Source organism: Sprattus sprattus (genome assembly GCF_963457725.1).
Source record: "Sprattus sprattus genome assembly, chromosome: 10".
Taxonomy (NCBI): Eukaryota; Metazoa; Chordata; class Actinopteri; order Clupeiformes; family Clupeidae; genus Sprattus; species Sprattus sprattus.
Window position 1 is genome coordinate 16,225,195 of NC_137908.1, and position 13,274 is coordinate 16,238,468.

Genomic DNA, 13,274 nt, shown 5'->3' on the forward strand with positions numbered 1-13,274 from the left:
GAGATGTAAAGGTGTATATCTTAACATATGCTTACAGCAGTTTTCCAATATCTGTACTGAGTACTGACTGTGATATGAGCTTCCATTGATTCAGTGTGGGTTCAATGTGACGAGCATATCTGAATTTCAAGGTAAAATCAGAATCCTCAGCAAAGAAGTTCATAGGAGTTAAAATAGTTCAAACGTCTTACTTAGGAGCAACTCCTTGGTAATTGGGTAATCAAACACACAAACACTGAAGTCTATTTGTAAGTGAATGAGGGGAAGTGTCTTCAGCTCCAGGGTAATATTTTATGTATCGGCTAACAGCTTACTTCTCACCCATTACCATACAAACCAGGGTGAGGGAGTAAAGGTCAGGTTGAAATGCCTGTGGTACTTTACATATTTATTGAGATGCCACATGCCGTTTCAGAGACATGTTATGGAGCACTGCTCTACCGAGAGCATCTATTAGGGGAAAGTTTTCTTTGTAGATGTCTTTGCCGAACCCTTCCACATCAGGTAGAGCATTATGTTTGGGCATCACCAGTTGTGCACTCACGCTGAAAGCAATACCATACTTGATCTGTAACGTTTTCGGTGAAAGGGACTAAGATAGAAGATGCTATTTTAGCACAGTTTTACTTGTTTGGTAGATGTGGAGAAGTATAAATGTTTTCTACTTCCTCGGTCACACAGACATGGTATGCCAGTCAAAGGTAATACAAATAAACATAAGCAAACAAATATAGCTGCCTAACTTGGCTTCTGTGATAAGTTTATATGTGTCTGACAACTTGGCTACCGTAGTTGAAAACTCAACTCAATGTCACTTGTTTTGACATTTCACCACACAAAAAAAGAAAACGTTCAGTAGAGGTGCCAAGTGGAGGCAAGTGAAGAAAAGTTTTTTCTTATGCTGTTTTAATCTTCATGAAATAAACCAGAGCAACTATCGTGACTCCATAACTGGCGAAAGAATAAGTAAATGTAAAAAAATTATCATTATCATGATTTAACATTTAACATTTGTTATCGCTATATGACACAAATATAACAATGCATTACCATTATGTTACAATGACTGGATACTCAATCATTTGATTGCTATGTGGATGGATCAATGGACCTCTGTTCTAAATGAAGCCAGTTTAGGTAGACTAGCATGGCATTATGCACTGCTTCACTGCAACTTACACAACTTACTCAAAACCTAGAGAATTTAGCACAGCTTGCACTCCTTCGGCCCCTAATTTCTTGGAAATCTAACAAGCAAATCAACGAGCAACAAGCAACAAGTCCGTTGTGTCTGAACTGAAGCTCTTGTGTGGTGTGAGAGCATTGCGCTTACCCACCCAGGTTTGCGTTTAGGATCTTGCTCATAGTATTAAATTAAGCGGTTATTAAATAAGCTTTAGTTCATGCACAGCGGACTTTGCCAGTTGCTGGTCAATGAAATTAGAGACATTTCTAATAAATTACAGAGATCGAGATTCTGTTGTTTCTGTGAGCCTGGGCTGCAGGGAATTTTAGTTTTGTGTAAAAAGAGTTGAAAGTGTTTGATTAAAGTGTACTCTCAAAGGGTATGAATGAAGCACCAGATATGCAATTCTCTGGGAATCCAAATTTAACATTTGTGCATTGAAAAGAAGTCTGTCAGAGCTAACTTTCATTCTCTCTCAACCTTGAGAGTTCATGACAACCTTTTAGAAATCAATTTAAAAAAATCATATAAAAACCGCCTCTCCATCCAGCTGTAAACAGAAAAGTAAGTTTGTGAAGGAGAGAGAGAGAGGGAATAAGAAAGAGATAGAGTCTGCAGTGTCCAAACAAATACTGACAAATGTGATGTTCCACTCTCCATGCTGTGTGACTCAGTCTTTTTTTTTCTTCTCTGCACTGACTTTCAGGTGTTCACTCACTTGCCTGCCAACCTGGGGAGCCTGAGGGACTAACACAGACTGGCACCCTTTGGGAGCGTTTTCAAAAGCTCCACTGGATGAGGAAGAGGAGGAGAGCAGACAGGATTATCTTTCACCTCTGTGTTGTCCAAAAGCGCCTTAGAGGGATCCGCATGGTCTGGTGGGGGATCAACAACAGTAAGCCAAGCAGCACTGTGCTGCCCATCTCAACACCAACCCGACATGCAGATCAGGGCTCACACTTAAGAAGGTGGCACAATCCATAAGAAATTGTGGGGTTTTTTTCTCTCCAAAAGTACAGCTTTGAGCAATGACGCAAATCCAACAGGATCATTTCTACCTTGTTGAACTATTGGGTTAATATTCTGGACTTTTCAGTCTACATTGAGAAAGAAAACGGAACAAAGAGAAAACAAATAATTCGGATGTACATGTGGGTTTGGACGACTGCCATGTCTCCAGTTTCTGCCAGCAGACCAGCCGGGCTCGGCCGTTACGGACTGGCATCAGTCCTCCTCCTCCTCCTCTGCCATGTCCTGGCCACTCTAGCCGCGAAGCCCAAGGGCCCTGGCCACACGCATCTGAACTCCATCCGCATCGACGGGGACATCTCCCTGGGGGGGCTCTTCCCAGTGCACGCACGCGGCCATGACGGCAAGGCCTGCGGTGAGCTGAAGAAGGAGAAGGGCATTCACCGGCTGGAGGCCATGCTGTTTGCTCTGGACCGCATCAACAACGATCACTCGCTGCTGCCCAACATCACGCTGGGCGCACGCATCCTCGACACGTGCTCGCGGGACACCCACGCCCTGGAGCAGTCTCTCACATTCGTGCAGGCGCTCATCGAGAAGGACGGCTCGGACGTCAAGTGCCTGGGCGGCGGCTCGCCCATCATCTCCAAACCCGAGAGGGTGGTGGGAGTCATCGGGGCGTCTGCCAGCTCAGTGTCCATCATGGTGGCTAACATCCTCCGCCTGTTCAAGGTAAGGGTCTCATCACTAGTGCTATGTTTGGGCATGCATGCTTTTTACAAGCACTCCCGCTCACACTGAGCAACCTGGCGGAAGGAAAAACACAGTGTGACCAAGCAAACGTTCATAAGAATAATGGTATGCTGGTTTATGTAACAGTGTATCCCTTTCTTCACAGATTGAAATATTAGTGGGGAAATTGGCTGTCCTTCAGTCCGATTCATCCCTTTGATTCTCTGTGCGACTGTGTTTGCGACATGCTGATATGTTGGATGCTCAGTTGTCTGTGGTTCGTTTTCATAATCTCGAGCATTCCAGTGCATCTGTTGCCTCATAAGTGGCTATGTTTTGATTACTGCCACATGGCAGGCTTAGGCTAACACTTGTGGAAACCAAGATGGAAATTAAATTGGATGTACGTTGCACTGTTGGTCCAATAAGGCAACGCAAAAGGCTGATGCATCTGCTGTGTTAGAGCAACACGATGCCTGACAGCCAAGCTCTCTTTTTGCACTAAACAGATAATCAGCCCTCCAATGTTTGCCAGAAAGGATGAACAGTTTTTGCTGAGCGAAAAGGAAACACAACTAGCTGCATTCGGGTTCACATTGAATGAAACTACGATTAAGATTTGCAGAAGGCAACTAAAAAAAGCCAAGTAAACAGGCTGTGGACAGACGTTACTTGACACAGGCAGGAAATGTTTGCTTGACATCTTCTTTTTTCGGCTTTTCATGCTACATTTAGTGATGCCCAAGGGGGTGACCAAGGAGGAAAATATGTTCTCCAAAACAGCATGCTATTTGGTCCTACTCCTTTAAAGATATTAAGAAGCCACTTATTCAGCTCTCTTAAGGATGTTAAGTGAAAATATCCATGCTGATATTACTTTTATAGGCGATAACTCACCACTAATGTTTTCCATTTGTCCCCTCAAGGAAGAAAGCTCATTTCAAGAGGTGTCTGATTAAAACCACTGATGTTTTCTTTGAGTTCTCCATAGATAAAACAGACTACAGATATAAGTTTTGTTTGTCTGTGGACTTGCCTCAAGTTATTAGATAGCAGCTGTCTTGAAACACTACTGCCAGCTGTTCCCAATTAATGGGAATGCATTTGAATGACGATAAGGCACTTGTAGGTTTGTATCACTTCACTCAGTGGGTTTAATTCACACGTGTCGTATTATCAGCATCACCTCTGCTCCCCCCATTCAAGCTTATCAGCTTCAGGAACAAGAGCTCTTATCTCATCTGCAGTTTCAGTTCTGTTGTTGCCAACTTTGGCAGGAAGCACGAAGTGATGCGCTGGAAATCCTTTGTGTAGCCAGACAGCACGGAGAAGATATTTACCTTGATCTCCCATCCTGTTTATCACACGGGAGCTGAGGGTGGAAAAAAAAAGCGTGTGATGAAAGAGAGCGAGGTGCCCGGAGCAGGGGCCCAAGCACCGGTGACAGCCTTGGGGTACATGTGCTGTGCCAAGCACATTTCCACCCTCCCAGGGAAAGCCTGTATAACTCAGTCAGGAGCCGGGGGAGGGATGGAAAGTCGGGTGCTACGGCACGAGTGCGCAGTAATAAGATCCCCCCCAAGCAGCACCTCGGAGCAGCCCTCTCCCTGTGGACATGGACGCCCTCATTAGAACATCACCCCCTAAGCAAGCCCTCCGACTCTAACCCCTATTGATGTATGCATGGGAGGCAGTCAGCTTTGCTGACCTCTTCCTTATCGAAAGTCTTTCTGTAATTTCCACTAAGTTTTATGCTGTTCGGTTCGTGGAGGAAATAAAGGCGGAAGGACCCCCACTGCCCTGAGGTTAATTTCTGAACCATTACAATCCATTTAGTCCTCTGATTCTTCAGTTCAGTGGTCACACACACAGACACACAAAAAAAAATAACTTTGAGTAGTATTAAAAAAATAGAACAACATTAATCCTTTACACTTCTGATTGGAAAATGTCGTCCGAATGACCCAAGAAACGGCAGTGCCCGACTCGGGCTATAAAGCAGACTCAGATATGGATTAAACAGTAAACTAGTAAATGGGAGAAGGGATCTCAGACGACAGCAGCTGGTCTGGGAACCGCTCGGTGGAGACCGGGGCCGAATGATTTGCAGGTCAGCAGGATGAGTCTCGGCGGCACGCAGTGGCCAGTCTCTGCGGCTAAGAATAGCGCCGCCTCATCAGGAGTGCACCGCACGGCCTTACGGTTAATGCCACAACTGCTTTTATTTGCTTTGAGATGTCACAGCAGCTTGCCACAGAGGGTGGTGCAGCGGATGTGTCCAGCGGAGGGCAAACAAACACACTGTCACCGTTGTTTGCTCAATGCCTAGTCTTTCAAGCACACAAACCCAATCTTGGACACACCCATGTGCACTGTCTCTCAGACCGATGTACACACACCCTCACACACACACACACACACACACACACACGAAATGCACAGACAATCACAGGCCCACAAATACCCAGCCATACCCCTCCACCCTCCCATACACACAACCCGTATGTACCTCACAGCTGGAGGTACACCACCTGCACGCTGTTGTAGAGGGAGAGAACTGAGCATGAGGAGCTTTGACGAGCCAAAGGTTACACTACGGCAACTCAGGCATGGGAGATCCGGTGCAGGAACAACTCTGTGTTGCGCTGGGCCAAGAACAGCCTGTTGGGAGCCATGGCATGCCGACATAATTACCTTATTTGTTATCTCAGCGCATGCCCTTGGACCGTCAGAGCCACCTCGGCATTGACACTAACTGTGCTCATGCAAACCTCTGCCTATCTTTTCCTCTCTGCTCATCCTCCGCGAGACAGAGACAAAAATACATGCACAGAGGTGGGCGATCCACAGAGGGCGTGGAGACCAGTACCTGCTGCCCCAGACAAAAACACTTTAATGGGGACCCATCGAGCTGGAGGCGCTGTGTAAAACATGAAATCAAACAATCACTGTCACTGAAGGCACCAACAATGGCTGAAAAAGTGATAACAGAAAAACAATCGGGTAGCACACAAATCCCAAGAACCAGAGTGAGAACATAGACGATGGCATAAGTGGTCAAACAGACCAAGCGCTTACCAGTAAACGGCCCACACACTGACTTAGAAGGGCTTGCTGATATATAGTAGCGCATAAAAAGGGACTATACAGTACATTTGCAGAGGTGGATGAACGCGTGGTTTTGCAGTAGATATAAAGACCCTGTGGCCTGATTTCAAACGACGAGGAGTAGGTAATAAAGAGATGATGCCAGCATAGAATGACCAGCACAACTTAGATGGACTGGATCATTTTTTTATTTAACTCCGCTCTATAGCTCTCTCTCTCTTCCCCTCTCTCTCTCCTCTCTTTCTCTTCCTCTCTCTCTTTTTCTATCTCCCTCTCTCTCTCTTTCTCTATCTTTCCCTCTCTGTCCCTCTCTCTTTTTTCTCTCTCCCTCTTTCTCTCTCCCTCCCTCTCTCTCTCTTTCTCTCTCTCTCCCTCTCTCTCTCTCTCTCTCTCTCTCTCTCTCTCTCTCTCTGTCTGGAATCTGATTATGTGCTTTAGCAGGTTGTACATTAATTGGTAGAATGTCTGTCCCTATTGCCCAGTCCTCATAATCTCTCACACTGGCCAATCATCATAGGTCTTCTTCATAGGCTGTTTGATTAGTAATGTAATACTAGATGGACATGGAAAGAACTTGCTAGGGTATCACTGAGGCATACTTTTTCATTAGGGTCTGGAATACACATGTTTAATATTTTGATTACGTATTTGTTGTTTTATCTGAGTGCATTATCAAATCCTGTATCTCTATGAACGTAACCACTAAATTGACAATTTGTTTAGGTCCTATCAGAGCTTATCTTGCCAGGATATCTTGGCATAAATGTCTCCCTGAGATATTTGTGGAAACGTGTTGGGTTCTCCCTTTTGGAAAGCAATGAATCAATTTTTTTTTTAATTTACTAAACCCCACAGTGAGAATTGGGTTTTTGGGAAAGGCCAGAATACGACTACAAATAAACAGTATATTTGTCTTCCTTGGTTAGGATTGCGACATATTAAGGCAAAACCTTTGCTATGGAAATACATTCTTCATACGGCCCTTAACTATACAGCAGAGTAGATGTACTGTGCTGATGCTCATAAATGGCCTGTAAGATTCAGCTCAAATATAGCCTATAAAGCTGTAAAATATAACTGACAATAGATATTCAATGCAGTTAGAGGTGCCATTACATCCAATACATTCCTGGTCAAGTTCAGCAAATTGCTCCTTGTGGTCCTCTAGCTGCCTGCGCACTCAAAAAACAGCAGTTTGTACACAGCACAGGCTCTGCAGACTGAGCCATACATTATACCAGCCAATCAGCGTGTTGCTTCAGGAGCCCGGATGGGAGGGGTATAATTCAATTGACTGTTGAGCTTAGATATCAACAACCTTTTCCCAGAATCGCGGACCTACCTTAACAGAGTACAACTTTTCTTTTTGAAGATGTACAATTACAAATCAAAGAGGCTGTTTTGGCTAAAAGCATCACAGCTATGAATATATGATAACCAATACTTTGATTCTCAATGCTATAGGGTACAATATATGGTATAATATGACATCATGCTTATCAAATACATATCGGATACTCCATGTCTACTCTGCTGTCTTCATTTCTAAACAGTACAGCACCACAGCTCATAGGAATCATGATGCCTACTTTGACATTCTGTCTACTTTTTACACTCAAACACTGAAGTGGAGAGAAATGAAGTGGGTTCAGGGCAGGATCTTTTGTTTGCAATTGTCTGTAGTGAATACCTGAGAGGGTCCCCACTTATGATAATACACTGCAGTTGCTTTCCCATCTTCTTGGGGAATGTTCCTTCAATTCACGCCAGTGACCCAGAAAGGGAGTAACCTTTTTTTCATTTTATGCTGAGTGGCTCTTGCAGTTATATCTACAGTCAAAAGAAATAAAAGCTTCTAGAGGTGGAACGAGATTACAAGTCCCTAAATCCCCCCTTCTTTGCCATTTCTATCAAAACATGCGCTCTCAGACAGCACACTCAGTGCCTCGACGCATGCCAAAGAAACTACCACTCTATGAAATAAGAGTATTTGTTCAAAGCTACTGGTTCACAAGGAAAAAGCTATTAATCTTAGTGAAACAAGGAAGTTTGTCAGTTCAGTGGAGTTGATTCTTTATTAAATTTGATCATAAAAGTGTCACGCATCATTTTTGACCAAGTTTTAAGTGTCTGAAAAATATCAATTTCAAAGTCATCTGAGGATTTGCATAAAATAGTGCCTTGCCATAAAATCAAGTAATATTTCAAAAAATATAAGCCTAATATGGTTTAATTGCCCTTTGGTTGTGTCTCGTATTTATGTGCTTAACACATCTGACATCAATTTGTGATCATCAAGGCAATGTTGCATATCACACAACTGGTAACATACTCTATGAACTGACTGTATTGGACAAACTAAATGTCAACAATAAAAATAGCTTGCATGTAAACCAATGGCTTTGAGCCTCTGTTTACCTGTGCCCCCCTCTTTAGGGCTGAGAACTGGGGGCTGTGGGGAACAGGAGCTGTGCAAAGCGAGAGCAAAGACCATCTAACGATTTCCATTTGTCAAATCAGATTACATCTGAAGAACCAGGAGTCTCCCAAACCTCATCTTTGATTCTCTCCCGGTAGCTTGGGTATTTACTGTCCCAGAAATCCTCTGACTGCCCTGATTTCAAGAGGCGCTCAGCACGCCGCTCGGCTCCACCGGGACACGCAGAGCCAGACGCTATTCAGGAGCCTTTTCCACTCCACATCCTCGGTGCCGCAGGGTTCCTCAGCCAAATGACAAGCACTATGGATTTTCTCCCAGCATCATGCCAATCTGTTCATTAAGCCAGACGTGGCAGTGCCATTTTGATTTTGACAATCTAAGACCAAAATGGATCAGTGCATTCGGCCCAGAAACAATGCTAGAGGTTTGGATCCATGTCTTGGGCAAAATTGCAATTGATTGGGGCGATACCGTGGGGGGCTGGCCACTGTTCGAAAGCACTGGCTTGCTTTCCTTGGCAAGATTATTCCATTCAAATGAAAGAGTCTCTTAAATGGGGAGTTGCACTCTATTCATCGCATGGCAAACCGCGCTGGTATCTCATCTGCGATATCATCTGAGGACTTGTCAATAGTGCCTGAAATCTCAGTTCAGTTCTCGACAAGCACCAGCCCCATACGACTGTCGCCAATTGCTCCTGAGGTCGGCCCCTTCCCTAATCCAGCAACAGCGGAGAAATGGCATTATTCATGGAAGCGTGTTTGGAGTAAGGTGGTTGCCCTCTGGGGGTTGTAAGGTCTGTGCTGGGCTCTACTGGGCCATACACAATATCTCCAGTTGTTGGTCTCTGGCACTGTTCTGCTTCATTTCTCTAACACTATAACAACACGGCTCCTCTTGTGGATTAGCTGTAACTTTCATTCCTCACGGCACCTTTACTGTTGTGATCAATTGTGCAGACATTTTCTCAGGATGACACATACACACACACGCACACACACACACACACACACACACACACACACACACACACACACACACACACACACACACACACGCGCACACGCACACAAACACGGACACACACACACACACACACAATGGAGGACATTTAGTGGGTTGCAACACTCATTGACAATTGATAATGGAAATAATGGTCGTAATTAGAATGATATTGATAATGAGAGGTTGAATTAAAGATCAATGTGAGGAGAAGATGAAAGGCTCACTTGTTTACTCTGGACCAAAGAAAGCCTTGGACTTGAAAAGAGAAGATGCAAAATAGTAAAATAATTGTGGCCACAAAAATGACAGTTACAATCATAGCAGCAATCTCAACAAAAGTAAAGTCGCCAGTTTTGGTTCAAAGGGGGCCAGCTCTTAATGTCCTGTCTTGTTTCGTCCTGAGGATATCCTTCTGTCAGGTCCATTTTTAGTTGGTTAGGACATGCAAATCCACATTTACAATCCCCTAAACCCTGTTTGAGTTTTGGCGACCTGGATTGAGATTGACTGTTTTTTTAATTGGCTGTGACTGAGGCGCAACACGTCAGTTTAGCTGAAGACATCAGATTGAAAGTCTAGAATGACATTATGTCAAGGCTAATACATGACACACTGTTGGATTTTTTCCCCCATGATTTCACATATCCTGTTGGCCTTGTAGGGGACAGCCTTCCATTTATCCTCAGCATAATACAGAATCACAATACTGTTTCTAGGCTCAGTGCGGACAAGTTCACCTACCACAACAACACTGCTGTATTGACCTTCAGTTTTGACGATCTCACTTGTACAGCCTCTGTTCCTTCTTTCTGGATTCAGTTTATTTATACAGACATGCGTATCTATACAGATATTAGCCATTCAAGTATAAATCTTCCCTCAGTTTCTCTAAAACTCCATGGAGCATGTATTTGGCTGATTTGATTTGTAACTTCTTTGATTTTTGTATTCCTTGGTTGTATTGACAATTATGTGAGAGAAAAAGGCTATTCAGATATTGATTAGAGGCGTCAATGGGGAAATGCTTTTCTGATCAAAAGCAGCTGCTCAGCTATACAATGGCTCTCGGTCAGCAAAGGTTGATTGTGAGCAAACTAACTCTTGCTACAGGCAATGCAATTGTTGATTTTGCAGCAGAATCTGCAGCATGTTAACATTAACATGCATAAGTGATCTTAATTTGTGAACAAAGGTTGTACTGTTCAAGTCATAATCAGTGGCAGATTTCTGACTAACATCAGAATACTCTGAACTCTGTCATTTGACTGACTTCAATGTGACATCTTTGTATGTAAAGAATCAAATAAGTTAAGAAAAACTTGTAGGACCATGTAAGTATTGATCAAACCATAACTTTATTTAAAGGTTTTAGCTGCATTGAATCTGTACAGACTATTTTGTCACACTAGCTAATGTAAGCTGCTAGGGTTAGTTTCTTATTCCTGGACATAACTTGCATGTTATGTCTAGTTAAAAATGTTAATAAATTAGTGAGTAACCCTTTAAGTACTTTGTCTAAAAGAAAATGTGCTTACTAAATTGTACATACTAACTTAAATTACATGGATATACAGTATATGGGCATATTGTTGTTTTGCTATCAATCTGATGGAACTGGAAATATTGCTATCTGTTGTAGTAAGACATTAACTGCTTGTTCTGTATCTGCAACTTACTCTGGATGTGTACTCTGTCTCTAGCAAACACTTATTTAACTGACTGGAATACGATAGTTTGAGTCGCTAAATATGGATATGTTATAATGTTATTCACGTTTGTCAAATTAAACATAAGCAAATCACCCATCACATGTAGTCTAAATTCAGACTTTTATGATATTTTTAATTGGATGCAAGCGCAGATAATACATAACAAAATGAGCCTTCAACACCTTTACAACTATGTCTTTAATCAAATGTTTCTTTGAAAAGAGAACTATAGTAGACAGGACTTGAACGCACATAGCATTGTGGATACCTGTGTTTTTTGTTAACATTTTACTTGGCAGATATCATATGTTGTATAGCAATCTGTGTCCAGTGATGTAACCGAGTCGTGTCACCATAACCTGTAATTGACATGACTGTAGCATGCTTTGATGGCTAAATAACAAGCTGTTATGGCATATGAAATTCAGAGAGCTGTCACGACAATTGCAAATAATGGGATCCCAACAATATACAATCATTGTACATCAGCTGATGATGATGTCCAAACTGAAATAATACAGAGAACACCCCAATGCCTCATGTCAGACAGAGGAGAGAAAAGAAGTACTCCAGCAACCTTTTTAGTTACTTTAACAGGATTTGATGTTTCTTTCCAAGCCCCCCCCTCTCCCTCCCTTTTGTTGTGATTTAACCGAAGATAAATTAGGGGATTACTCTGGGTAGACTTTCTTGTCTCTCTCTATTTGACTTTCGCTTTATTTTCACGCTCCAAAGTGAGATGCATGTCTGCCTCAGGCTTTACATATGAAAGCAAGGGCAAAGCCATTCCGTAGACACGACCAGCACAGGGCATCTGCAAGATTATTTGTCAGTTTGGTCAAGGGTAGAGAATTTATAAAGAAAGCTTATTCATGTCTGTGTCTGATCTATCTGGTGTGTGAGTCATGCCAAGGCATCCTTTTTTTTTGATCTGGCCCTTTCTGTAATTCACTGACAAGATCTCTGAGCCGATCAAAATCAGTAGTGTTGCTTTTATCTTCAGACCTCATATCACATGTTAGGTCATCTGAGCATAATGCAGGCAGTCTGAATTTTGAAGGGGATTTTATAGCTTTGTCTCTGCTAGTAACAGATGTTTGTGCTAGGACAGGCTGATGCTTATTTGGATGAATTAATTATTCATTCCAATTCAAATATCTACATACCATACGATTCGTTACCAGCAGAGTCCCTGTCCCCATGTTGAAACATTTTCTGATTCAAAACAACAGACTGTTAAATCCCCATTTGTTATCTTTGGAGCATGAAAGAGGTCATCTTAAACATTCATACTCATCAGATTAGGAGATTAGCAGGGCAGCCAACTCTCTGAAACACAGCCTCTGGGTGTGACAAGAATCAAGTCGCATCCAGATCCATCACACCCGTGGTCTGGACATGTAGCTGCTGTAACAGTAGCAGTTCCTCAGCTTACACTAACTGTGTATGATGAATTATGCATCTTACTTTTTATCTTTGTATTACCCTCATTACTGTTTAAATGCATGGACGTAATGACACTTCATGTTTCCATCATGGAAATGGGTACAACTGACAGACCAGTGAATAAATGGGGATACTGAAAACTTGATTTCACTGAAACTGTGCCAGCAGATATGGACCTACAAAAAAAAGTTGTATTTTATTCATTTCATCTGGAATATTTGTCTTTCTGTAGACAGCGAAGGACTCCTCTGCCATAGCTGGTCATTATAAAGGAACATCTTGACAAGAGCCGCCTTTATTTTAGATGGCTAGTCTGCTCTACTTAAAAACACCCTGAACTCCTGTGAGGTAATGGTTTCTGAGCTGACAAAAGACTGTGACACTGGCTCACAATGGCCACATTACCTGCAGACTGAAGACATTACCTGCAGACTGTTTGAAGAGAGATCATTCCACCTCACCAGACAGAAAATAATTAATTTAGTGGGGTTATCGATGAGATAATGTGACATCCAAAACCAATACCCATCTGTTAAAAAGTAGGCTACAATTGCAAATTTGAAACATTATTCTAATTTGATACAATCAAAAGTTGCCCATCTTATTTCTGCTCAGGAACCGTAGACGTGAGAAGGTTTTGTCAAAGCAGCGAAGCACCGTGGGTTTTACAATTGAGCCT

At 42.7% G+C, this 13,274-nt stretch overlaps 1 protein-coding gene across 1 annotated transcript in view; it reads left to right on the forward strand.

Annotated features, from left to right (window-relative positions):
- Positions 1-13,274, forward strand: part of LOC308371373 (metabotropic glutamate receptor 4-like) — a 175,990-nt gene that overhangs the window by 34,056 nt on the left and 128,660 nt on the right. The window contains exon 2 of the mRNA XM_080846240.1: positions 1,893-2,887. Within this exon, the coding sequence (XP_080702366.1) occupies positions 2,330-2,887 (558 nt within the window). The 5' untranslated portion in view covers positions 1,893-2,329. The remainder of the gene's footprint in view (positions 1-1,892; positions 2,888-13,274) is intronic.